General features: G+C 33.5%; 3 protein-coding genes across 5 annotated transcripts; 2 read left to right on the top strand and 1 right to left on the bottom strand.

The window, feature by feature from the left end:
* Positions 1–7,948, top strand: LOC126696955 (DEAD-box ATP-dependent RNA helicase 8-like). Its single transcript, XM_050393730.1, has 10 exons — positions 1–1,147; positions 3,147–3,207; positions 4,455–4,689; positions 4,923–5,161; positions 5,731–5,982; positions 6,071–6,251; positions 6,828–6,916; positions 6,991–7,064; positions 7,162–7,275; positions 7,622–7,948. Exons 1-9 carry the CDS (start codon positions 801–803, stop codon positions 7,238–7,240), a joined length of 1,557 nt encoding a protein of 518 aa, XP_050249687.1. The 5' UTR covers positions 1–800; the 3' UTR covers positions 7,241–7,275; positions 7,622–7,948.
* Positions 7,949–15,590: 7,642 nt separating this feature from the next.
* LOC126696953 (transcription factor MYB17) lies at positions 15,591–18,729 on the top strand. 3 transcript variants are annotated; one of them, XM_050393729.1, is made up of 4 exons: positions 15,591–16,089; positions 16,242–16,390; positions 17,037–17,166; positions 17,680–18,729. In XM_050393729.1, the coding sequence occupies exons 2-4, from the start codon at positions 16,255–16,257 to the stop codon at positions 18,362–18,364; spliced, it is 951 nt and encodes a 316-aa protein (XP_050249686.1). In that variant the 5' UTR covers positions 15,591–16,089; positions 16,242–16,254; the 3' UTR covers positions 18,365–18,729. The 3 variants fall into 3 exon arrangements, with proteins under 3 accessions (XP_050249686.1, XP_050249685.1, XP_050249684.1); XM_050393728.1 differs by having other exon boundaries at positions 15,591–16,094; XM_050393727.1 differs by having other exon boundaries at positions 15,597–16,390.
* Positions 18,730–22,164: 3,435 nt separating this feature from the next.
* LOC126696952 (uncharacterized protein At3g61260-like) lies at positions 22,165–26,056 on the bottom strand. Its single transcript, XM_050393726.1, has 5 exons — positions 25,779–26,056; positions 24,029–24,079; positions 23,395–23,482; positions 23,015–23,096; positions 22,165–22,582 (listed from the first exon to the last, which is right to left on the bottom strand). The coding sequence occupies exons 1-5, from the start codon at positions 25,942–25,944 to the stop codon at positions 22,388–22,390; spliced, it is 582 nt and encodes a 193-aa protein (XP_050249683.1). The 5' UTR covers positions 25,945–26,056; the 3' UTR covers positions 22,165–22,387.
* Between the last annotated feature and the right edge of the window lie 1,410 nt (positions 26,057–27,466).

Raw genomic sequence — 27,466 nt, 5'->3', positions numbered from 1 at the left:
TGGTCTGTGAGAGTGTTACGCCCTAGGCTCCCTTTTGGTTTTACTCACTTGCTGTGGACGCTAATCATCATCATCAAAACTTCTTCTTCTTCGTCTTCGTCTTCTCTGTTCGCTCTGCTCTTCTCTTTACTATTCCCTCAACTTCTTCATCAATCTTCAAAATTCAAAACCAAATTCCTTTTTTTCTTTTTCTCTCTTTCTCACTCTCCCATATAAATAAAGCCACATCCTCTCTTTTTTCTTTCTTTCTTTTCTTTTCTTTTCTTTTTTTTCTTTTTTTCGATCTGGATCTCTTCAAATTCAGCCCACGGTTTTGCCCCAAATTACGCTCCAACCCAGCCCCAAATCACTCATGGTTTTGCTATAAACCGTAATTTTTCTGCTTCGTATTTGAATCTCTACCATTTCCGAACAGTTTCGGATCTTTCTCTGTATTTGCGATCCCGCCACCGAGAAAACCCTAGCCTTCTGAATCTCATATCAGACTTCGAATCTTGCCTCCAGCGCAGTCTCTTTACCCTCATTTTCGCTTCTTATTTGCGATCCTGCCATTTTGGAACCCTAGAAACTTTGTGTAATTAGGTTTTTATTTTAGAGAATTTATAGCACAAAAAGAGTTTTCAAAACGCTCTCGGTTTTGTTCTAATTTGCGATCCTTACCACCAGGAAACCCTAGCTCTTTTAGTTTCTTTTTTTGTTTTTAGTTTTTGGTTTTTTGGAGCAAACAAACCCTAGATTTTTCGACCCGATATTTTTGTTTGGGGACGATTTTTTGGGGCTTGGAACTTTGAATCGGTGAAATGAACAACAACAACAATAGAGGGAGGTATCCGCCAGGGATGGGCGGCATGGGCCGAGGCGGCGGCATGAACGCAAACCCGCCGTTCCAGTCGAGGAATCCGCAGCAACAGTACGTGCAGAGGAGCATGTTGCAGAACCAGCAGTATCAGCATCACCAACAACAACAACACCATCATCATCAACAGCAACAGCACCACCAGCAACAGCAACAGCACCACCAGCAACAACAGCAACAACAACAACAACAACAACAGCAGCATTGGCTTAGGAGAGGCCAATTGGGCGGTGTAGATTCGAGTGTCGATGAGGTTGAGAAGACCGTGCAGTCCGAGGCCGTTGACTCGAGGTGCGTATGTTTCTTTTGAATGATGTAAATAGCTGTGTTTGTGTGTTTGGATGATGAGAATGTTGATGGAAATAGCGGAACTATAAGGGTAGAAATGAAACCTTTGCGATTTTAGTTGAAATGTCGGAATTAAGAAAATGATAGTGGAAATGGTCATTTCGGGGCAAAAATGAAGGAAATTATGGTGCTGGATGTGTATACTTGAGTTGTTCTATTGGCCGAGGAATTTTGTTTTACTATGAGTTTGTTATTGTGGTGGTGGAGTGGATTATCTGTAGTGTCATTTGAATGCGGAATTGAGGCCTTTGTTATGGGCGAGGCTTTCACTACTTTGATAAACTTCTAGACATCTAGAGACAAATATGGGATAGGTATATAATTTGAGACAAAACAGACATGTTGATACACCAATAAGACCAAGAAACTTTAGTTAAATCAATATATATATACATATATATATAAGTAAATAGAGTATCAAAAGATAAGTAACTACTGATAAAAGGTGTAAATTATGTCTAAATAACACTACTAAGTAAGAAGCGGTTAGTTTCACTGAGAGAGGTGGGTTTCTTGCCACATGTGTATCAGATATGGATGCTAATTTGAAGTACGTAGTCGTGCTTGCTAGCTCCTAGTCTAATCACCTTGTGTATGTTATAAATCTGTTTTTGATAAATATGTATAATGGTTTTTTATTTTGTAATAGGATCCTCTTATGTATTGAGTGGGTAGTTGGCTGGAGTTGACATGTCAGAAAATTAGATATTGTAAAGGAGCTATTATCCCTGCTTGGAAGTGCTCTGCCTCAAGAACCATATCATATGATTGGTTGATTAATGTTTTAAGGGGGACAATTTTTAATTTTTAAATTTTTTTTTTTTGGTAATGAAAACCCATTACTAGCTCCCTTCTGTCATGGATTTCGTTCTGAGCTAATACAACTGGTGTTTTGTCCTGGCTGAATGTGTTATACTGTAATTTGTGCCAACTCTTGGTAGTATTAAATGGATTATGCAACATGTGAAGGAACCCTACAATAGATCTAATTGAGTGACTAGCTTAGGGCCTGGGAGTTTAGAAGAAAATTAGGTCAACAGCCAAAGCGGACTAGGACCTGGTGCAACTTGTGCTTGGGCCATCCAAATCTAGAAAGAAGTGTCCCTGAAACAATTTTTGTTTTCTGCTATTTTGTATGTATGTATCTGGTATTTATAAAGATTATAAATTTTATTTATATTGAAGAGGACTCTTACGAAGTCTCATTTTGCATGACACAGTAGCCTATTTTGATAAAGATATGATATTATTTGTAAATATGAATCCACTCCTTGTGTGAGTAATTTTTCTTGTAAATTTTGTCCTTCAGTGTGTTGTAGTAAGAATTACAAAGTCACGCCTCTGGTGAGGTCTGGTTTAGTTTATAGTATGACTGAAGTATTGTGCAACTAGGTTCATCATTGCTTTTTTGTTGGAGAAGACTTAATTGGTGTCTTGTTACTTGTAGAGGATAAGGCATTTGTTCTTTTTGTGATAAATATAAATGCTTTATTGAATAAAAATCAAACAATTTATGTTCATGATGATGAACACAAAGGGTATTAAAAAATTACACAGCAAAGCTACTAGAATCATGAAACTCTAAAACAGAGGTACAATGAGTAAAGCCCCAAACTCGAGACCACTCAAAACAGGTTGCGAATCAATAATGAGCACCTTTTGCATAAAAAAAATATTTCCCAAGGTGTTTTATATCGAGCATCTTTCACATTGCCCTTGATTTTACAAAAAGCTGATGCACAAGTGCTTTTAATTTTTATATTGGAATTTTTGTATTGGGGCTAAGTAGTGAACATAAAAGATTTGCTTTTTATTCCAAATGTTATTATTTCTGTTGATGTTCAGTTGTTTGCCGAATCCTCTCTGTTTTGTTTTCTGCAAATTGTATATCTTACAGCATATAGTTTACATTAATGATAATCCTATTTTTCCCCCTCTCTAGTTCACAAGATTGGAAGGCAAGGCTAAAGATACCACCACCTGATACACGCTTCAGAACCGAGGTATGATTGTGTATGTGTTTGTTATTAATTGTTATAAAGCATTAAACAGTTATGTACTTAGAGAACTTTGGATGCTTGAATTCAATGCATTGTATTCGTATTAGTTTCTTACTCTTGTTCTGCTCCCATTTACTTGGGTTGATTGTGGTATTTATGCATGGATACATGGTTGTGGAAATTAATTTTTAAAAGGATCCATGTAACTTAGATTACAGGATGTAAATTTGTTTCAGTTTACTTTGGCACACTACTTTATCTATGGACTGCATAAAACACCCTGCCAAGTTTATACATCACTTCAACAAGTCTCTTTACTGTATGTTTTTCCATATCTTGGATAAGTTTCCCTGTCAGTGAAGTTGCTTGACAGTTGACAGAGAATATGCATGTATCAGCATGCGTATATGCATTACCTTCACTGGTTGGAAGGCCTTCTACATTTTTATAATCGAACTATTTGTTTGGTCCAAAACTTCTGAATTTATTTTCAATATTTTTCTTTAGGACAGAAACATAGGTTTGTTATTATTATTATATTTTTTGAAAATTTTTGATGTTACTGTGGTTAATTATTAATAGTAGACATTGGACTTTAGTGTGATGGCAAGTGCCCTCCACCCACGTGGTATGTTAGGAGTCAAGTTTGGGAATCAGCCTTTGGGGTTAAGGCTGCCTGCCGACCACCTCTTTTAGACCCCACAGAAGCCAGAGCCCTTGTCTGCTGGGAACAGAATTTTATAAAATTAATTTGCAACCTTAAAGGTGTACATGGATGTTAACCTGTTTTGCGTCTACTTGAATAGGAAAGGTTTTTACCCTGCTATTTGTGTGGAAGATAGTTTCATTCTTGTGTTATTCATGTAAACACAAAAAAGGAATGATCACGTACTAATTTTATTGGTTTTTGGGTTTGAATAATTTGATTTCTGTACATGAGTAAAAGTTATTAAACACCTGCTAAAATTATTGTTTCCAAAGTTCAAATAACTTCATAAACATTCCTTCTGTGTGTTGAATATTGTGCCAGAAGTTGATCTTGTCACATGGTTTTCTGGCACTGAACAACATATGCTATGCACTAATAATAAGCCTTTTTTTCTTTGTTGAAGTTATTGGATCTGGTAATTCTTATTTTTTGTATTTAGCAAAAAGGGATAATGAATGGTACTGTTTATTGGTTGACCATATAGATTATAGATTATAATCTTCAAATTAGCCTGATAAGTTCATATTAATCTTTCCATCAGGATGTGACTGCAACTAAGGGAAATGAATTTGAGGATTACTTTCTGAAGCGTGAGTTGCTTATGGGAATATACGAGAAGGGGTTCGAAAGACCATCTCCTATTCAGGAAGAAAGTATTCCAATTGCTTTAACTGGGAGTGATATTCTTGCTAGAGCAAAAAATGGAACTGGGAAGACGGCTGCGTTTTGCATTCCTGCATTGGAAAAGATTGATCAAGATAACAATGTTATTCAAGGTTTGATCATCAGTATCTGAATACATCTACTTGCAAAGCATTTTTTAGTGTCGGTCAAATGACAATGGCTATCATGGTTATTTAAGACAAGAATGTGGAACCTTTGATGCATGATTGAGATTGCTATTGTCATCTTCATCGCACAGCTTGAGCTATTACAGATTTTTAATTTATTTTGATGGTTGAATTGTCTTCATTTTGTGTATTTACTTGAAATGTTATTTTTCATGCAGTTGTTATTCTTGTTCCAACTCGAGAGTTAGCTCTTCAAACATCACAAGTGTGTAAAGAGCTTGGCAAGCATTTGAAAATCCAAGTTATGGTTACTACAGGTGGTACTAGTTTAAAGGATGACATCATGCGTTTATATCAACCAGTTCATTTACTTGTCGGAACACCAGGAAGAATCTTAGATCTTGCAAAAAAAGGTGTTTGCATTTTGAAGGACTGTTCTATGCTTGTTATGGATGAGGTAAATACTTGATGTTTCAGTTTTGTTGGCAATAGTTTTTTTATTTACTGTTCATTTTCTGTCTAAAAAAATGCATGTGATGGTTTTCTCAAGCTTATTTCATCCTTTTTTATTTTATTTTATTTTATACTTTTTCTATAATTGTATTCAATGTATCTGAACATATATAAATGTGCAGCACGTTTTTGTCAAGTTGATAGGTGAAGTAGCAGTTTTGCATATTCAAAATATCCAAACATTTATAAGTGTTACAGTTTTGAATATTTCAAATGGCTCAGATTCTACCAGCTACTTCGGAAATAAAATGCTTTAATTCCTACTTGATGTAGCTTCTTTATGGTGAACATTTACACATATGATTGTGAAGTGAATTTTATTTTATTTTGATCCCTGATTATGTACAGTTCCTCCTGGCCTCTTTAGTTGTTTGTTCTAGTTCAAATCTGACTTGTGGAATAAAATTATGACATTGGTGGTGTTCTTATTTGATTATTCTTTTACATGCAATTTGGTTGGTTTAAACGTCATGAACTGCAAGCTTCTAAAGATGTATTCATCAATGTCTCTAGGCTGATAAGCTTTTGTCCCCGGAATTTCAACCTTCAGTAGAGCAGCTGATTCGATTTTTGCCTACAAGTCGTCAAATTTTGATGTTTTCAGCAACATTTCCTGTTACAGTCAAGGACTTTAAAGACAGATATCTTCAAAAACCTTATGTAATTAACCTTATGGATGAGCTTACTCTAAAGGGTATCACACAATTTTATGCTTTCGTTGAAGAAAGACAGAAAGTCCACTGCCTAAACACTCTGTTCTCCAAGGTTTGTTTCATATGAACTATTTATGCGTGCATACTTTGTTTCCTTCTATATATGAATATGATATAATAATGGATTTTTTTTCTCCCAGCTGCAAATAAACCAATCAATCATCTTCTGCAATTCAGTGAATCGGGTTGAACTGTTGGCCAAGAAAATTACAGAGCTTGGCTATTCTTGTTTTTATATTCATGCAAAGATGCTGCAAGACCATCGTAACAGAGTGTTTCATGATTTCCGCAATGGTGCATGCAGGAATCTTGTTTGTACTGGTATGATATTTTAATCATTCAGTCATGTGGCTGACCATTTCCCTCCATTCCCTATTTTTCTGTTAATTGTTCCAACCAACATGATTTTTTCTCTATGTTTCATAACTTTCAAAGTATTTTCGCTTCCATGTTTGTTTTTCGATTGATGAGAAGCCTATATTTGTACTGATTGGACCTGTGTATACTTAAGTTCTTTTCAGATCTAGTCTCATCTTATTGAACCTTGGTTTTTAGAGAGATGTAATAGACTTGGTGTCAGTTGTGATATGCAGCAGTTAGTTCTCCCCCTGCATTATTCTTTTTTTTGGGTTGAAAAGGGTTTTTTTTTTTTTTGGGGGGGCGGGGGGGGTGGGGGTGATGATTTCATTTAATTGGTGAATATGCTGGAAGGTAAAATGACATTTGTGTTGTCAGCAGTTAGATTTAATATGACCCATCCTAAATATCATATGTTGGCTGAATTTGCAACAAATTTGATTCTTTACTTTTTCTTATATATTGTTTGCCATTTTTTTTGTACTTCAATTATTTAGTGTTTCTTCTAATATATATGTTTTTGGTGGGGTGAAATGGCAGATCTATTTACAAGGGGAATAGATATTCAAGCGGTCAATGTTGTTATTAACTTTGATTTTCCAAAGAACTCAGAAACATATCTGCACAGGGTATGTAGAATATAGTTTTCTCATGTAGTTTTATCCAGTTGTGTGTTCTATGCTTACTGATAGCTTACATGCAGGTTGGTCGATCTGGAAGGTTTGGGCACCTTGGTTTAGCTGTGAATTTGATCACATATGAGGACCGCTTTAACTTGTATGTCTGTTTTATGTTATTATATTTATGTTTACTGGAAGTTATTTATTGGTGGTTGCAGGATTTATTTATTTCCATATATATTCTTCCCATATAGGTACAGGATTGAGCAAGAACTTGGGACCGAGATAAAGCAAATTCCACCACACATTGATCAGGCAATTTATTGCCGATAATTGTTGGTAGATATCTTCCTCTAGTGGTCAAGATGGTGAGTGAAGCATACGTCTTACTGATGTATATCCTAATTGTCAATTTTAGCTGTGTCTCAGAAATTTTGATCAAGCTTGCTTATATCTTTTATTCTATATTTGTTACTGAATGATAGTCTGACACTTTCTCTTCATTATTATCTCCTCGTCTTTCCTCAACTGAAAATAATGGTTATAATAAAACGTCAACATAAGCTTGTTCCTAGTTACTTGGCATTTTTTTTTGTGAGCTTTTTGCTTGATGCTAGATTGGCCTGCCAAATTAGGTTTCTTGGAGTGCTATGATTTAGACTGTTTTACTGATTGTTAATTGGAAATTAATAATGTATTTTCTTTTCTCTTCAGATGCTGTCCTGTCATGAAGGTATCTTCAGTATAGAGGACGCATTCAAGGGAAGTTATGTATTGTGGGTAAAAGTCTCGGTTGATGTGGAAGGCGTTTCCTTGGATTGCTTTTATTAGTTTCTGGATTTGCATTTCCCTGAGACTTAACAGGATATGGAGTTTTAGATTGGCTTATAAATCCCGGGTAGATCCTGGGTCCAGTTCAGAGTTGACTTAGATTTTATTAACAGATTGGTATCATGCTATTTACTCTTATTCTAGTTTAATTGCTGTTGAACCGTTGAAGGGTGTACCTTGCGGAAGAAATCCATGACTTTTTTTTTTTTCCTTTTTTTTCCCTATAGCTCTTTTTTGGTACAATCATGCCGGTGACAGATGGGCTTATGTTCCTCAGGTTGACAAATGACCAGTCTGTGCATGGTAAGAGTATTCGAAAACTGGAAAAAATATAGTGTCCAAGTAGGATAAGAATATAGTGGCTCCTTTTTCGAATGTACTGCAGAAAAACTAAAATAAATTAAAAAGGAAAGAATCAAAATTGCTCTGCCTTTCTTTTTGAAGAACATTCTGATTTGAGTTGAGGATTTCCTTGGCACAGACCGGGTTTCCTGAGCTCATTTAGGATATATACTATTCTGACTTCGGAGGATGGAGTTCGGCCAGGTATTGCCCCATCCCTTTTTAGGACTCTTGTTTGGGGCATGGTTTGGGTTAACCCAAGTAAGATTTTATGTATTCTTTTACTTACTTTCTGGATCTTTATTGGATCCTTATTATAGAGCTACTCATTATTATTGTTGTCTCGGTATAGGAATAATTGATTAACTCGTTAAAAAAAAAAAAAAAAAAATTGGAGGAAGATAAGAAAGGACAATGGGGCTGCATGCAGTCCGGCCTATAATAAATAATACACCAAGCCATTCCTGATTAATAACTTTTCATTCTCTTATGCCTTTTGCTGTCGATCTTCATTATGTTTGTGTTTTTTTGTTTCTTCTTGGGAAGCAAAGAGTATAATTACTGTGTCAACAAGTGTTTTAAGGGTACGAACTAAAGGATATCTGATTTATTTTTTCAAGAAGTAAAATTTAATTAAACACAAATATGAAGAACACAGTCACTTTGAATTTTGCTAAAATTTAATTCAGTCAATTGATTTGTACTTCAATTTTCAAATTAGTCTCTAATGTTTAATTTGTGTCCAGTTAATTATTTATTTTGTAAAGAATGAGTCAATCTATTCCTTATATCCAAATCTGTTAGTAAATGATATTGTTTGAACATTTAAAATGTATATATATATATATATATATAATAGAAAACATTTATGAGATAGGATATTTAATCGATATTGTTATTTAATGGATATAATTTTTTAAAAGGAAAAAAGTTTAAAAATCTTCATTTACTAACAGATGCGGGATGGTGCCTATATTGACTTATGAGATTAAGACAATAAAATATATATATATATATATATATACTATGTTCATAACACTCACAATAAATTTTATGTAGCATATTGTTACTAGTGGGTAAGAAAGTAATTTCAGTGGTAAAATTTGTCAATTAGGATTTGTTGTGAAGATGATATAGACTACTTCTTAAAAAAAAAAGGAGAAAAAAGGAAGAAGAGAAGAATTACTTTGACGATTGAAATAAATATCAAAGACTAAATTGGATTTCAGCCTTGAATTTGTGCTATAGGTCTTAGTTTTTTCATTTAGAAAAATGTGTCATGATTAATTATTTAATATTTCTTAATTTATTTGCTTTTCAGCCTTGAATTTATGCTATAGGTCTTAGTTTTTTCATTTAGAAAAATGTGTCATAATTAATTATTTAATATTTCTTAATTTATTTGCTTTGCAGTTAGCAACTTTGAGCTCGTTAGAGCACACCACCATAGTTTTTGTTGTTGTCGTTTTTATTTTTTATTTTAATCTTTTTAAGGAATGCCCTACATATTACTAGTTACTTTAACCCCTGGGTACAAAAATCGGCTGGGTGGTCTGCCAGCACAGAATAATAAATAGCCGACACAAAAGAAGAAATAAGACATAGATGCCATGCATGTGGGCTACATCTGAATTATTGTAATAAAACTTATGACTCGCCGACAACATAATTGAACAAATACATAATGTTTAATTTTTTTTTTTTAAAGAAAAGAAAAATAACAAACCCTAATCCACGCGAAATACGTAGTTCATTAATAGTGAAACTGGTGGCAAATGTACTTCATGTTTTGGGCCGAATAAATATTGTAAGAAAGCGAATCGTTATCTTCATTTTCAGCCCTCATTTATGTGGACAGGAATACTGCCCCCCTCCCGCCACCCGCCACCCCTAGTTCGGCTGATAGGGGAGGAGTTTAAAGTTGTCAAATTAAGACCGCACAGTACCGTGAGGAGAGACTAGAAATGTTATAAATACAAAAAAAAAAAAAAAAAAACAAAAACAAAACAAATTTTTTTTCGTAGCAATTGAGTTGAAAAACTTTTACCAGTTTCATCCTAGTTCAAAATTGATATTACTTTTTTATCTATCACTAACATCTCACCACATTAGCTATTGTGAAAATTATTTGTATCTATAGGAGAAACACTCAAAACTTCAAAAGATAAAATATTCATTAGAAATATCATCTAAAAGTATTGTAGCTAGCTGAATTGGTTGACACTTTCTAATATTTTCTAACGAAGACAACTAATGTTCAAATCTCCCTCCCAATTATCTTCCCAGGGAACAACCATAAATGCCAAGTGGCAAATCGCATGCTTGTAAAGCAAAGTTTATTTTTGGATCTACCTTGCATCAGTGTTTCAATGTATTATTGAACTCAATGCAATGTGTGTTTAAAATTGGTTACATGTCTACATCATGTCCTATCTAGCGTTTTAGCACACTAGAAGCTTTGCCCATCTCCCATTTGTTAAATAAATGTAAGTTCCACGGATGAACTAGAATTCCATGCTTAGGGAGTTAATGTATGAATCTTTTGGTTTTTTTTTTTTTAAAAAAAAAAAAATGTTAATATTCAAAACTGAACTAATATAAAACTAACTCCTATTTATAGTGTAGGGGCAAAGGCCCAAAGACCCAAAATCATACAATAGGCCTTGGGCCCCATATGGGAAGATCAATCATGTTCGAGGAGAAGACATGGGTGCCAAAAGGGCTCCCAGCCCAATTCTCGTGGGCATGAAGACATTTAAAGGGCAGTCCGAAGAGAAATGTCTCCTCGGATGAGACGAGTATGGCTTAAACATGTACTCTGCCTACTAAAAGGACCCACCCTAACGGACATTAGTAACAAGGACGAGTCCCACAGACTCGTGGCAAAGAAGGAAACGTAAGATGTTCAAGGAGAAGCTGCAGCTGCCACATTAAATGCGTTGCAGCTACTTTTTTGGCCGCATTAATGTGAAGCCTGTGAACAGTGCTACCTTGGCTACCACAACTCACAGAAAGATGGAGGGGGTGTCCGATGGGACAAGCACTCGAGTGAGGGTCCAGATAATCAACAAGTATAAGGCCATGATGGCTTCAAGGGGACTATATAAGAAAGGGAATCCTCATGAGGAAAGGGACGGAAAAAAGGAGAGGAGAACGGAGGAACAAAAAAATAATTGGAGACTTAGAGCAAGAACCAACAAACATCCATCCCATCTCCTCGGATTGACAATATACGGACATTAACAGGATTTACTTGTGTCTAATTGTTGTGTAGCCCAATCTTAGCCACTGTCCATTTCGCTAAGACCTAGTTCTGTAGCCCACTCTCTACAAATTCATTGTTTCTGGGCCCCTTGGACTAAGACCCCATACTTGTTGGGCTTAGGCCCCAAGTTGAGACCCTACATATAGTATCAATAAAATATAAACAAAAGAAAAATGCAAACTAATTAAACATTATTTGCACTTCAACTCAATCATCTATCAAACTAAAATATGATGTTTGTGCAAGTCCCAAAAATAATTTAGGATAAAATTTATACTAAATTTCACTTTAATTTTTCTTTCAATGTACAAAATCAAATAGTGTGGCAGAAAACTAAAACTAGGTTTCATTTTTGTTGCAAAAATTAGTTTTGACAATATTTATCAATGAAAGTGTTTGTTTTGTAATTACAGTAGAACTGGAAGAGTATTTACTAGTACAACAATTTTATAATAGGAAGGGCAATAGATTGATTTCAATAGGTTTTCGACCCAACCTAAGTACTCAACATTAATAATAAAGGTTTTGGATTTAAAAAAAAATGGAGTTGCAGTTCAAAATTTTAAAATTGCTACCGATTGGGAAATGTTTGAGTTTTACACCTTACGTACTCGAAAACTTATTGGACTATACAATTAAATTATTATAATAAACCCTATTATTAATTTTATCTACTCGAAACTAGAGATTTTATATAAACTAGCCTCTGAGCACGTGCTCATGCGCGTGCTTAGAGACTCTTTTATTTTTTTTGGGTAAAGGTTAATAATTTTCATCCATTATAAATTGGGATACTACATTTTTCAATCACAAAAATTCCTAAGACTGTGATGAGTGTTATGCATGGAGAAAGGTTAATGATTTTAATATTTGGTACAAATGCATAATACTCACCACACTCCTAGGTATTTTTGTGATTGAAAAATGTAGTAATCCCAATTTATAATGAATGCAAATTATTAACCTTTACCAAAAAAAAAAAAAGAGTTTCTGAGCACGCACGTGAGCGCGTGCTCAGAGGCTAGTTTTATTTAAGGAAGCTGATTAAAGCATTAAAAAATTATCAAAAGCATTCAAAATGAAACTCAACAATTTATTTTGATACAATATCAAAATCATATAACCTTTTACATGACATTGAAAAACAACATATGTACAATATTCATATACATGATTATCAACAAAAAATAAAATATCCATATGCATACAAAAATAATAAAGAGAAATGAACAAAATGTGTCACTTGCATTCTAAACCATCAAAAGAACATTTGTGTGTAGCCTTCTTTATATCACACACTCTATGCACATTTTTATAGGCTTTTTAGTTTCTTTTTTTCCCCTTTTTCTTTTGGATTTCCTAATAGTTTCTATTGGCATATAGGTTCAAATTAAAAGAAAGTGTTCTAAGAAAAACTCACATACATGAATAACATGAAACTAATAGAAAATACTCAATGTAGTGAGCATATTTTATAAAAACTTTTTAAAGATTCAATAACTTGGGCACCTAGCATGCAGATGATGAATTTAAATAGAAACTTTGTGTTAATCTTGTGAGACACTTTGAAACAACATCATTCTAAACAAAAAGGAAACTAAAAAAAAATGAAAAACTTTTCTAGACAACCAATAATAGAAGCCAAAATGAAGAGATATAAATAAAGGGAACCAAAAGAAAGATCTCATTTGTCATATTAGATGCAAAATTATTGAATTCAAAAAAAGAAAAAGAAAAAAAGAAAAGAAAAGAAAGAACAATTTGACATTAAAGAAGAGAAATAAATACCAAACAAATAGAAATTGTCATGTGGCAGGTGACAACCAAATACATATTGTGAAGTCAGGATTTCACCAAATAGGTGTTAATTGGTTGTTGGTGAGATATTGACAAAGCAGGAGGAGCCAGTGGCTTGAAACATAATTGCGGCTATGTTGTGCCCTTCTTGATTTGGTGGAAGCATGATATCAAGAGCATGGTTGTGACGGTAACATCTCATTATCACAAATACATGTTTGAGAGGCATTTAATATAAGAAACCAAAACAAATATTTAAAAACAGTAATTGAATATATGAAATAGGAAAACTTAAATAAAAAGAGAAGAAGAAAATAATCGGATAAGTAAAAGAAAATTATTTGCTTACATCTACTTATCCGGTTAGGTAATCAAGTCTATTTCCAGCAAAGTAATTTATACATATCCAAATTTGTTTAGTTTGATATTTCCAGAAGAAGAAGAAGGATATAGCTTCAAACTCGGAAAATAAAAACCGGAAATGTAAAATAAATTAATAAGAGTTGTTCTTAGGAAGTTAATAAAGTAGTTTAAAAACCAACGTGAGTGTATTTGGAGTATGGTATTATTTTGTAGATAGTGTTTTACGTGGGAGTTAAAGAAGTTTTTTTTTTTTTTTTTTTAATTAGAGATGTATTTTTACAAACAAATGTGTGCTTGTTTTAATTTTTTTTTTAATATAAAATGGATAAAGTAATTTGAAAACCATTAGGAGAGTGGTCCTATCTTGTAGACAATGTTTTAGTGGGAGTTAAGGATGTATTTTTATCGAGTTGCCCCTGCTTAAACGTAGGTTATAGGGGCATTTTGGAACAAAAAAAATCCGGTCCAAATAAGGAAGCCCCTTAAATAGTAGTATAGACAAGTGTACATTACTACATTATCTTTTTCTTTCTCTTTTTTTTTTTTAATAAAAAAAATTATACCATTATTTCTTATTCGACCTTACTTACATTGAAGACACGAGTTTGGTACGAATTTAGGTCTTTCAATTATAAATGGGATGAGTTTAGAATTAAATTCTTGAAATGTATTTTGGTAATGCTATTTTAGCAAGCATATCTTTTCCTCCTGTTAAGTTCAATCAATGATGGGAGAAGTTCAGAGAATCATTATTGGTTTTGGAATCCCACATCGACGCTTAGAAGGATAATAATTCTTTTTTAAAACTGATAGTTCCACATTAAAAAAGAAAAAGAAGTAGAGAAGTGTGCAAGTTCCTAAAAATAAAATGGCGGTGTAATTTTGCTTTTGTGAGAGAGAATTTAAAGCAAAACTTTGTATTAAAGACTAAGGCTCTGGTATACCTATTCAAACATTTCAGTTTTTAAACAATATTATATGTATTTTCATATACTTTTTTATCTATATATATTTCCACACATATTTTCAAACAAATGTTTTCAGTTTTTAAGTGCATGTACGAAATACTAAATTCGGCCTATTATATTAGTGTGGAGCACCTTTTGTATGTATTAGAATTTTGTTTGGTTTAGATTTTTTGGTGTGGTTGAAACCTCTATTATTGATAGTGAATTTCGGTTAACAAACTTAAAGTTAGCTGAATCACATTCATTTCTGTAAATTGGATGCTTGCTGTTTTATTGTTTTAGTGTGTAATTGTCTGCAATTCGTTATAATAGACATGAATGAAGACTTCGTTTATTGCATTATAAATGAAAAGGACATAGAAACACAATTTTAGGGAGTTTACAAATGTAGAGCTGTTGGTCAAACAAACAAACGAGAACAGTAACGTTTATTGGAATCTCTGTTTTTCAATTGACCACATTTATTATAAGCGCCATAGATTGAAGTTGCCATGTTACCTACTTTGACGTCTCTTTGCCTATTTGCTGCAACTGTCTGTGTCCTTCCCACTCTCAACAATCAAACGTAAACGGAACCCACTTTTCTCATGCAAAAACATCATTAAAATCATAAAATGACAAAGAGTTCTCAGCGGCGCGTGTACAAATTATTCGCACACGCGCCGCTGTACGACTCTTAACGTGTCCTTCCTTCTTTGGCCACGTGCCAACTCTTTGCATGTTCAAAGATCGATATTTCTCACCCACCCACTAGAGCTTTAATTTTCTCAATGTTCTTTCAAATCCATCATGTGAAAGAGAGTCACAGAGAAGCTATAACAGTACACATCGGTTTTGTTTCTTTTTGGGGTTAGTTTATATTTCTCGCTAACCAAACAATGTTTTTAAAAATCAAGGATCAAGAACTTTATTAGAAGAAAGACTAATTAACATAAGTCTACGAGACTATTAAAGAAAACAGCTTTTTTGCCTTTGCACTCCTGGTTTTCTAATTGATCAAATGAGGTAACTTGGCAATAAAATTGAGAAAATCCCTCCAAAATTATGAATACTATATAGAGAAAAAGATTATGAATTCAGATTTATCAAGAAGCATGACAAGTAACTTCATGGTGTGTCCGTACTATGCATGTCATTGTCGGTGAATTAATGTTTCTCTCTCTCTCTTTGGAAACCATTCTGTCTTCTGTGTTAGAATAGTAAGATGCACCATAAATGCTTTCACTATCAGCTTCTACAGTGCAGTCTCTCTCTCTCTCTCTCTCTCACATAGCAGTTCTGTGCAATTTAAAACCTCAAAAAAGTAGCAAGTCCATTAACTCTCTTAACATTGTTTTGTGCAAAATTTTCTCTCAATGATGATTCAATTTCTCAATGTCTCTGTACCTAGCATTTATTGCAAAAGCCAGCCTAAAACTCGCTGATAATCGTCCTTGCAAGCCCACAACATTTATTGCCACTTTCGAATGCCCCTTAGAAATATACTGTCATAAGTGTTTTTAGCATTTATAGCTTCTGTCTCTGCAATTTTTCTCTGAAAGTTTCTGTCTTTATAAGTGTTTCTTGGCGCTTGTATGTGTTGGACTGTTGGTGTTTGCTACTAGTGGTGTCTTAAGGTCTGGTGAGTTTTATTGGGTCATAAGTTTTTGGTGTTTTGTTGGTGGTGGTGTTGATCCCTTTAGAGGGTCTTCTTGGATCTTTTATTTGTTAGTGTTTTGTGGTGGTGGAGTCTGACACTGTGGGGCTTTTGGGTTGTTTTGGTGTTTAGTGAGTGAAGGGATATGGGAAGGGCACCTTGTTGTGACAAAAAGGGTTTGAAGAAAGGGCCATGGACTCCTGAGGAGGATCAGATTCTTGTTGATTTTATCAAGAAAAATGGTGGGCATGGGAGCTGGAGGTCTCTCCCCAAGCTTGCAGGTTTGAGTGTTCCTACTTTATGGTGGTACTATTTTTCAGTCATTGCCTGATGAAACTTGTGGAAACGCTTTCCTTGCTTTGGAAGTAAAAGTTGATTCATTTTTGCATTTGTTGTGCTCTGAGTCTGAGAGCAAGAAAAACAACTTCCAAGTCATTTTTTTTTCTTTCCAAAGCATTTCAGCACTTTCAAGGTGCTAGTAAGATTCTATATACTTGCTTTGAGACTTGACTTCGTATCGAACATCTAACTAAGTCAACTCATCGCGTTTAAATTTGATATGTCCTTGGTGTTGTTGAAAATGCGAATCATTGCCATAGTTTGACTTCTGTTTTACTGAATGTTCCTTGCTCTGCTTGTGTTGTACTAGAATCTATCTAGAATTTGAGAAAACTGGCTTTGTATGAACTTGTCTTTTTTATTTTTGTCTTTCGATGTGATTACTATGTTTGCTTGTGTTACTGTAAGTTCATTATAGTTGTTTGTATGTCTCTAATTTCTCAGTATGTATTTTGAAAATCCAATGATAGTGCTTCCTATTGAAAGCCAATCTGCAACGTTATAGGGTAAATTTACTAGACTGTTCAAGATATCCACGGCAACATCAACTCCCTAGTTTTATAAATCATGGGTTTCCTTTTTGTACAGGTCTTCTTCGCTGCGGGAAGAGTTGCCGGCTTAGGTGGACAAATTATCTTCGACCAGACATTAAACGTGGTCCCTTTACTCAAGAGGAAGAGAAGCTTGTCATACAGCTTCATGGCATTCTTGGGAACCGGTACTTCATTTTGCTTCCTTTGCTTGCATTTAAATCATGACTTCTCTTGCTATTTGAATCAGTCCTAATTTGCAGGACTTCAAACTATATAAACTATAAAAGTAAGAGTACACAAACCATATGGCAGAACATTGAGGAGACCATTATTCTGATGGGTACTACTGTCTTCGGAGGGGTTATTAAGTCACATGCTTGGTTGATCTGCATGTATTAAAAGTAAATGTAACTCGAAAGTTAAAACTAATAATACAGTGGTGTTTGGAAACTGTCCTGTTTCGTAATGCATACACAATCAACCTTCAAGAATCAAAACAAGCTGCAACAATGATAATTTAATCTGCATTCCCTTTATGCTTTAGCAAAATCAATTTTCTCGTGTGACATCTAACACTTCTAGAACTTGAACTTCTGCTGCTGTATATCATAATCAAACTAGAACTATTCCAGAGTGAATTTGTTGGAAACTGCATTATAAACCTTGTGCCCTATTAATTCACTTGCTAAAATTTTCAGGTGGGCTACTATTGCTTCTCAACTACCAGGTAGAACTGACAATGAGATCAAGAATTTATGGAACACACACCTGAAGAAGCGACTCATGGGCATGGGCCTTGATCCACAAACACATGAGCTCATTAGCTCTTGCTCTATGACTGTAAAAGCACCTGCCTCCCCTATCACTCGCCACATGGCACAATGGGAGAGTGCTAGGCTTGAAGCTGAGGCCAGGCTTTCAAGGGAGTCATCACTCTTCAATCCAATTCCTCTGGGAAAAACTGATTCTGACTATTTTCTTCGCATTTGGAACTCAGAAATTGGAGAATCATTTCGAAAGTTCAATAGGGAGGATAAAACTGCATGCCAGAGTCCAGTTTCTCAGGCGTCTTCATCCACAAAATGTGGATCAATCTCAGCCATTACAACTGAGATTAGCCCCATTTTACTGGGATCCTCAATTGCGGGAAGCAATCAAAATGAAGATAATGAATGCAAGAGTTGCAAATCCTACCCTGAAGAAATGATGGTTGGGTATGATACCTCAAGCTCTGATGAATTAGAAGATTCATCGGACAGTGCATTACAGATGCTGTTGGATTTCCCCATTAACAATGACATGAGCTTTCTGGAAGAAGACATAGATAAGTACTCTACGCCTTCTGCCATGTTGACAGAAAACTCGTTCATCTGCCCCCTCTGAATCATGCCTCAAATGCTTGCTATGTATTTTGAAGCCTCTGCTACCTGAAGTTTGTCCTGAATTTTTTTTTTTTTTGGAATTTAAGCTGTTAAGGAATTGAGAGAGCAAAGAGTTGAGCTAATTCAAAGTGTACTTCAGTCAGTTATTTGGCTGATTACAGTTAGAAATGGTGCTTTACCATTTTACCAGGTTTTGTTTATTAGATCAGGCCTGTTATTCAGTATATATAGGACATACATATTCCTCTCTTTCATTAAGAAACTCCAGTGCCACACAAGAGTCTTTCTTGTACTCAAGTGGTGTCGATGTTATAATATGGATGCTCATCAATATTAACTATTATTATTGTTATTATTTTTATTCCAGCTATGTGGCTATTCCTGTAGAATTTCTCTGGCTTTTCCTCTACTGAATCTTAACACTATTTTTGTTTATGTTATGAGATGGATATTTTGAACGTAATTTCGATAGATACGATAAGATTTGGTTCCTTGAATAAGGTATAAGACCAAGTCCTTTAATTGATTTTTCTAGATGTTAATATATAGCATATTTTGTACATGTTGCATGTCTTAACATTGCTGGTTTGAATCAAGACATATCAATTATTCTTGATTCAAGCCTAATAAAGGGCTTTATAGCTCAACTGTTCTGTGTATATATATAGACGACAATTATTTACAAAGAAATATCATTCAGAAAATAAGTCACTATTTTTTTGGTACATGGTATCAGAGCCATATTTATATGGCCTTTAGTAGTCTCTTTCCGCCATTGTCCCATGCTTCAGTAGCACACCAAAGGTGTTTCCCTTGCACATACCCTGGTGAGATCAAGCCTTACATTTATGAGGCTAAATTTGCTGCCTAATGTTGGAAGAAACCTTTCATGACTCATGCTAAGTCATCGTTTCACATTCTTGATGCAGTTAATAAATATCATCTTTTGGCTAAAGGATATATGAGGGATTGTAGGCACTAATGACAAATTACATTTACAAAGTAATCAGCAAGTCTAGACAATTTTCTTACAAAAAACAAGCACAGCTTAGCCAAATGAGTACTTAATAACTGAAGCGTTACATTTGTTGTTGTTACATTTCAGTTAAGTCACATCATCGCACGTCATTATCTTCTTCTTCTTCTTCTTTTTTTTTTTTTTTTTTTTTTTTCTCTAATTTACCTATAAATTTTTTTTGACATTCACTTATTTTTTTAATATTTACCCTTTCCCCAACCTTTCTCCCTCTCTTACTTTTTCATTTCCCCACTACCTTCTACCTTAATATTACTATTCATATTTCCCTTCATCTTCCTTTATATTATCTCTTCTTATTCACTCCTTCTTATTCTCTAACCTTTCTCCCTCCCTTATTTTTCATCTCCCCACTACCATCTACCTTAATATCATTATTCATCTTTCCCTTCATCTTCTTTTAATTTATCTCTTTTATTCACACCTCTTATTATAAATTTGTTATTGTCTCTTCCATTCTTTACATAGTTTTTCCTCACAAAAAGGTTATTTCTCTCTCTCTCTCTCTCTATTTTTTGGTGGATTTTTAGAACTCTAATTTGGGTTGATGCAATATAGTTTTGTGTTTTAAGTTTTTGTTTTGTTTTGTTTTTGTTTTTTGTTCTCTTTGATTGTTAAACATTATCCTATTGCATTATAAAGAATTAAAGATAGTAGATAAAAATATTGTATTATTATATTACATAGCATGATTTGGATAATTTAGTGCTTATTGTTATATATATATATATATATTTATTTTTTATTTATACTTTTTTTTCTTCTCATCTTATTTTATTCAACATTACACTAGGCTTGGTATTAGGTTATTAACATGTCGGAGATGGTTGCAAATTCAGAATTCGAGTTGGGTCATGACATGTTTTTGTGATGATAGGTGCTAATGATCTTTACATGGTTTATATGGAGTCGTCTTATTATTTTAGTTTTCACTTTAACAGTGTAGAAATTGTTTCATCAATGATTTGAGTGTTTATATGTTACACATTTTTGCAAATCTTTTCAATGCATTACATAGATTAGCGATTACTACAAATAATAATTGTTCAATCACTTTAAATTTGGGTTTGGAAAAGATTAAAATCCAACTTATATATATGAATACTTCTCAAATTATTTCTTTATGGGGCGTACAACTTTACTCTTATATAGCTTTTTAAAATAAATAAATAAAAGCAATCTCAAATGGATGCAAAGTCATTGAAAATTAATATTTCATCACTGAATCAAAAAAAAAATATATTATACGAAAACATGGTATACAAAAAAAGTAGGCAAGAACTTATTTAAATTACACAGTTGTTTTAATGAAAAAAAACAATCGTTATTTTTCTCAATATTGATCACTTCTAAAATCGAGAAGAAAATAATATTTCAAACAAATAACAACTAAAGCTACATAGGAATTTATTCAAATTACAAAAGAGCCATAATAAGAAGAAACTAATGGTTACATTCTTTAGAAGTGATAAAGAAAAAAAATTCAGAATAAATGGTATGTCTTTTACTTTTACTTTTTTTTTCTTCTCATATTATTTTATTCAGCATTTAAATTTAGCCACGGCCTCCATATTATTAAATTATTTATATTTCATCTCTTTACTTATTTTAAAAAATTAAACATATAATATTTTACTTAGATCCAATAAAAAAAATTGTCCTCATAAAGTGGAGTAATGCTAGAGAAACACTCATTCTCACATTCAATACATTAAAGGAAAAATGGAATTAAAAAAAAATGCCAATTCAGAAACACTAAATTAAAAAAAAAAAATTAACGAGGATATCAAACCAAATATAACATAAAGAAACTAATAATGTATATTTATTGCCATAGAATCATCATCAAATTTTGAAAGACGATAGGTTGTCAAAGGAGAGAGAGAGAGAGAGAGAGAGAGAGAGAGAGAGAGAGAGAGTCAAACATCATTAGTAACTTTTTATTGGAAAACAAAGAGGATGTAAGGAGAAGTAAAAAAAAAAAAATAAATAAATAGAGATGACAATATAGAGAATATTAAAAACTTTACAGCACAGTAAAATAAACCGTTACTTTCACTTAAAAAATTAAATCAATAATCTACAATTAAATACAATTATAGTACTAAATTTAAATTTAAAACTAATCTAACTTTAATCATGGAAACCATATTTCCAATCATAACTAAAAAATAGATGTTCTTCGGTAATAATAGAAATTGTATAAGAAATCAAGTTAGAAAATTTTAAAATAATTTTTTTGACATTTCATTTAACCTTATTTATATATATATATATATATATATTTATTTATATATATATATATATATTTATATATATAATTTTCATACACTACTACTTTTTGAAAATCTAATGAATGATACTACCTCATTTAACGATTCTATTATGAAAATCATCAATAAATATATGTTAATGGTAAGAAGCATTACAAATGAAATCATTAAAAAAATGATAAAATCAATTAGCAACTATCATTATAGAGTAGTAGTCTATGGTTTTACGCATCTAAAGAAGTGGGATATATAGAGTTTACTTAAAGGTATAGGTAAAGATTCACTATATATATATATGTAAAAGTTTTTTTTTAAAAGTTATATATATGTAAGGTTTTTATTAACTTAAAAGATAATGAAAACCAATTATTAATAACTAAAACAATAATATTAATAAAAATATATTTAATGAGAACACTCAAAAAAAAAAAAAATTATCATGCGCAACGGAGGTTTGCAAATAATTCAAAACAATATCGGAGATGGTTCAAATAAAAAGTATTTGTAAAAGAATCTTATTATAGATGAAAAAGAGTCATCCTCAAATCAACATGCTAGTTTTATGCACACAAACTATTATACCTTTGCTGATTTTCCCATCAGTTTACAATTACATACAAAATGAACACATAGTGAACAGACAAGAAAAATATAAAGAAAAACCGGGAATTAAATTTGAAGTTGAATACAGGCACAAAAGCATTTCAAAAGCAGTTCAAAAGCAACCGAGGAACTTCTTTGGAATGGTTCCGGTTGCACGATATTTTGCAGATGTCTCCTCTGCCTTGAGAAGTTCTTCCCCACGTCTAGCTTCAATCATTGCCTTCTTTTCTTCTGCTTGCTTATGAATCAAAGCAACTTTGTTCTTCATTTTCTCTGCATAGTTTGCCTTCTTCTTTTCTAATTGTTCCTGTTAATAATTTGAAGTTGTTAAAGTTGAATCTTGTTAAATTACCAATTATTCCAAAAGTTTAAACTGATAGGATAAGGTAAATTTAATCATTTAACCAATACTTCTAACAAATCTAAACTGTAAAATACTGAATATTCTCCACTATAAATGGATTCGCATTCCATTCAACGCTTCAATTGTAAAGTGTAAATAGGTCCTCAGTTACTGTGCATAGCACGTGATAGAGATGTGTCTTGTCATTTCTAAAAAACATCACCATATGCTGCCGTAAATTAATGAGTATGACCCACATTATCATGTTGCAGTACATGCTACATACCAATCAAGTAATCAAGGTAGAGAAAGTATGATCATGGTCAACAACAACATAGGGTGGGTGGGGGCAACCAGAAGATAAATCTAAAACAGAAGGAACAGAGGCCAAATTACCTCAATTTTTCTTAGATCGGCTTCTATAGATGCTTTCTTGCTGTTTTCCCATGCAGTAACAGCAGATAGCTTCTTCTGTGCCCTGTTTAACAGTTCAGCATAGTTGCAATTATTAGTATAGTTTCAACAAATTTTAAGCTTATGTAGAGATAGCAAACATAAAGTTCTTTTCTGAACTACAAAGGACATAATTATATTAGCATTAATCAGAATTTTTGTTTAAGGAATAATATCTATTAAAGCGTGAGAATCGAGTCCTATATTGAGGACAACTGAAGAAAGTAAGTAATTGATATATATAAATAATTGGGCCCAAACCTATTGACATAGTTTTTGAATTGAAGTGGTGTCTCAACAATAAGTCAGTAACAAAGACTTACTTGTTCTGTGCCTTAGATTTTTCGCTTTCTTCCCATGCCTTGACAAAAGATAATCTCTTCTCCTTTTCAACATCTGCTAGAGCAATATCTGTAAAATTCAAAGCAGGACATCAGTTATCCACGGGGAAATTTGATGAAAAAAGATCAAATGAATAAATAAAGTAATTGGATCTCTAAATCTAAAATTTTTACATTATTGTTAATTCAATAATAGTTGGTTTTTTTTGTTGAAACTCTTTTTTTTTTTTTTTTGTATGAAAAAAAAGAAAAGAAAAAAGAACTACACATCCCATGGAAATTAATCACCGCGTTGTGTTTTACACGGTAATTAAGAAAGAGAGTTAGTGGTCTAGTGTTTATTTATCACCATCATTCATTGAAGTTAAATGGAGCAGAGTTCATTTGGAAATCCTTCCATGCCCATGGTACAAAATGGGTTTAGGAATCCACATATTGTTTAAAATGCTTACAAAACAAAAACACACATAACGGAATCATTTGAAATGCTTCATGGAACAAAATAGGCTGTGTCCAATTTCTGGGGTACATGAAAATGTGCTAAGTTTCTTCATGGTCACCAAATTATAGTGAATGAGAAAATAAATGTAAGTTGAGAAGTATTTCGAACACTTACCTCTATCGATTGAACCCTTTGAATCTTTCTTCACCACAGGTTCTGAAGTCTCTGTTACAGACAATAATTCAAATAGAATTACAACAGATCACATTCTGTTCAACTTATGATTCATTATTAATATACATGTTTAATATCAATCAACCCTTGACCCTATCTAGATTTCCACAGTTTTTCCCCTGAAGAGCAGGATTTTAGTCCATGACTTGCATTTGATTGACTATTATTGGATACAACCTAGTTTTCTTTTTGATAAAAAGATATATGATGTTGATAGATGATATTATTGAAACAATGAAGAATGAAATTATTCCTTCTGGAATTTTCTTAAATAATGTCAACATGGTTAATGTTTACTCTCAATCTCTGTATCAGAAAACAGCACGAAGTGGATTCCCTAAAGTCTCAAATTTTGGATAACACGACCGATGGTGAAACCACCATCATTATCAGCCTTTATAAAATCCATTGACATCACCCAACTTCAAATGAGTGAAAGAGGGTCCTAATGATCCATTTCTAAATTCCATGAGAACTAAATAAAGGAACTTTTATAAAAACACAGATGATACAATGTTGAGCTAGCATCCATTACGAGATACATATCAAGCTTTATAAAAGATACAGTAATGCATAAAAAATGCCTTCTAAAGTGATTATGGAAAAAGGAAATGATGTTGCCACTGGTACATGGCATCCAATGAAACAACGCCCTGGAAGGTAGATTCTCACTCTAGGAAGTTAATTACTTAAAAAATTTCATGCTTCTCTTTCCAAAAAGAATGTTGCTTTTAAAAGTTAAAGTCCAATTGGATTTGTTTAATGAAATGATTACATATAATTGGTGACTCTGTTAAACAATTGCATTAAAAAAAATTATATAACGATATTTCCACAAAATCATCCAATTAATTACTTGAAAAGTAAGGATACTAATAATTAAGGCGATTTAGCCATATCAAGAGCAGATTTACAAATCAAAGTGACATTCAAACATAATATGACTTTCCCACAAAAAAGATAGAAACAAGACAAAAACACTAATGGAAGTTTTTGGCACAGTTGAAGCCGAACCAAACAATCAGATGGTACCCCTGTCTACTAGACTGAAATTCCTTCCTTACCTACACAAGTTTTTACCTATATACGGATATACCCAGTCTTTTTTGAATTTTCTATAGGCTACCATACTATGAGCACTCTGGAATTATTTCCTAGTTCCCCCCATTGTAAGCAATAACAAAATGAGGAACTAGAAATACCATGATTTGCGTTTGAATTTGAAAATTTATAATCAAGGAATTAATTTGAGAAATAATTGCTAGTATATATAAATTGTTTGATATGAATTCAATAATTACTACTATGATCATCCATAAATTCAATCAATAGGAAAAAAAAAACCTCATAATTTAATCAAGCCATTTACACTAAAAAAAAGAAATCCAAATCCTTTCTCTTAAGTACTTCTATCCAAATAAAGCAATGATGAATTTGCATGTATTCACCGGACCAAACTGAAAGTTAATTTATAGTTCAGAAAATAAATTTCAAAGCAATCAATTGAACTTCACACGTATGGAACAGAACGATGTGGCTGTGCCAAACACTACCTCGTCTTCTGTTTGGCAAACAGCAATAAAAAAAAGGCACCCAAAAATGAACCCAAGTACGAAGTTGAACGAAAAATCAAGCAATAAAAAAAAAAAAAAAGACCCAAGAAGGAAATAGAAAGAGAGAGCTCACTCACTCTCTACTAAGGTGATAGCTTTGGAATCGTCAGGTTTGGGTTCTTGGGGTCGAACCACAGCTTTCTCACGAGCGACATCTTTTGGGACCTCAGCAGAAGCCATAGGTGGATCAGAAATGGCTGGCGTTGTTACGGGTTCCACCTTGTTCATCACCTCCGTCTCCATAAATAATAATAGCTAATACTTCCAAAGCTTTGAAATTGAATGGAAATTATAGTGTAGCTATAGCGAGTGCTTTATCTTTCTATATTTGGCAGTGTTCGATAGATCAAAAAAAGGGCTACGTTGGACCTTTTATATCCTTTAGGAACTACGTAAAATACGCGCTCAGATTATTGGTTTGGAAAAGACAGTGTTCTATTTGTGTACACGTGGCGTGAGAAGCGATGATCATGGATGAGTGTCGCGGACTGATTGATCCGACGGTGGATATTGAGAGTCACAACGTTGTTGGTGCGGTTGATGTTGCTGTGTGCCGACAAAGGTAAATCAATTGGGGACGGGTAAAGGGTATAAAGGGTTAAAGAGATTAGGGAATAGAGAAGTGTCGGAGCCTCGGAGGGGATAATTATAATGAAATCAGATGCAATGATGTCGGTACGCGTATTGCGACAGTTTTATTCGATGAAAACAAAGTAACAAACAGGGATGAGTCTCACTAAACGACAATCTTTTTTTTTTTTTTACCATGACCATTTGAGATTTTCCTTTTCACGAAATGGACCGTTGTATTTGAAAAAAAAATAGTTAACGCGTGCAAATGGCAATGTCCTGGTTTTATGTCTTAATAGTTATTTCTAATTGCTACATTCAATAGTACTTATAGATGTGACTCCAAATGGCTGATAGTAGGGTTGGGCTCTGCTTAGACTTGACTCGATCTTGGTGGGTGGTAGAATAGATGACTTGCTGTTGATCGTGAGTACCGGTAGGTTAGATCGAGTCGATTTTGGCTGAAATTGAGAGAGGTAATGACAAACGAGATCTCGCTGAATCTCAACAAATCTGGTTCAGATCTCAACAAATTTGAGATTGAGAGAGAAAGGGAGGACAATGGGTGAGGGAGAATGACAATTTTCTGCAAGATATATTGATCGATTTGATTTCCATTGGGTTTCAAACCTCTAACCCTACCACTTGACCTGCTCACATCGGTTGCTAATGCCAGAAACTTACTGTCGACCACCTCTCTGTTTGGATCGAGTTAATTTTGGTTCAAGTGGTGTCGAGTCGGATAATTCTGTTAGGTCGCGGTTGGGTTTGGACAACCCTAGCTCCACGCTCCTTGGACTCTTCTAATTTGGAATTCTTTATATGAATCGCATTCGTGACTTCAAAGACCGCCTTTAAGATTCTTATCTACTGTAACGAACATGGAAGGTACCATGTCTTCAACCTTGATAGCAAACTCGAAGAACTGATCTTCAAATCACTTGTTGATCTCTTCATAGTGGTGAATAGAGAGGTTTAGGGTTTGCTTTCAATGTGGTAAGACTCAAGCTCTCCAAAAACCTATTTTTCGTCAACTTTTATGTGCCCCTATATGGTTTTGCATCCATGACACAAAATCCCACTTAAACAATTGACTTAATGAGCCTAGTTAGAATCAAAAATCTTGATTCTAGATTGATCGAGACTCAGTCAAGAGTTAGTTGACATGCACTCCTCAGTCATTAGAGAGACAATT

This window comes from Quercus robur, chromosome 8, assembly GCF_932294415.1.
Source record: "Quercus robur chromosome 8, dhQueRobu3.1, whole genome shotgun sequence".
Taxonomy (NCBI): Eukaryota; Viridiplantae; Streptophyta; class Magnoliopsida; order Fagales; family Fagaceae; genus Quercus; species Quercus robur.
Note: the sequence above shows the minus strand (reverse complement) of the source record. Positions and strands in the feature narration are given on the sequence as shown.

What these genes read in the sequence shown, in the direction of transcription:
- LOC126696955 (XM_050393730.1), top strand. Translation starts at nt 801, where the DNA reads ATGAACAACAACAACAATAGAGGGAGGTATCCGCCAGGGATGGGCGGC. An exon ending in ATACACGCTTCAGAACCGAG is followed by an intron (nt 3,208 to 4,454) that starts GTATGATTGTGT and finishes TCTTTCCATCAG; the next exon opens with GATGTGACTGCAACTAAGGG. An exon ending in AGATAACAATGTTATTCAAG is followed by an intron (nt 4,690 to 4,922) that starts GTTTGATCATCA and finishes TTTTTCATGCAG; the next exon opens with TTGTTATTCTTGTTCCAACT.
- LOC126696953 (XM_050393729.1), top strand. Translation starts at nt 16,255, where the DNA reads ATGGGAAGGGCACCTTGTTGTGACAAAAAGGGTTTGAAGAAAGGGCCA. An exon ending in GTCTCTCCCCAAGCTTGCAG is followed by an intron (nt 16,391 to 17,036) that starts GTTTGAGTGTTC and finishes CTTTTTGTACAG; the next exon opens with GTCTTCTTCGCTGCGGGAAG. An exon ending in CATGGCATTCTTGGGAACCG is followed by an intron (nt 17,167 to 17,679) that starts GTACTTCATTTT and finishes TAAAATTTTCAG; the next exon opens with GTGGGCTACTATTGCTTCTC.
- LOC126696952 (XM_050393726.1), bottom strand. Translation starts at nt 25,944, where the DNA reads ATGGAGACGGAGGTGATGAACAAGGTGGAACCCGTAACAACGCCAGCC. An exon ending in AAAGGGTTCAATCGATAGAG is followed by an intron (nt 23,483 to 24,028) that starts GTAAGTGTTCGA and finishes TGAATTTTACAG; the next exon opens with ATATTGCTCTAGCAGATGTT. An exon ending in CCGATCTAAGAAAAATTGAG is followed by an intron (nt 22,583 to 23,014) that starts GTAATTTGGCCT and finishes AATTATTAACAG; the next exon opens with GAACAATTAGAAAAGAAGAA.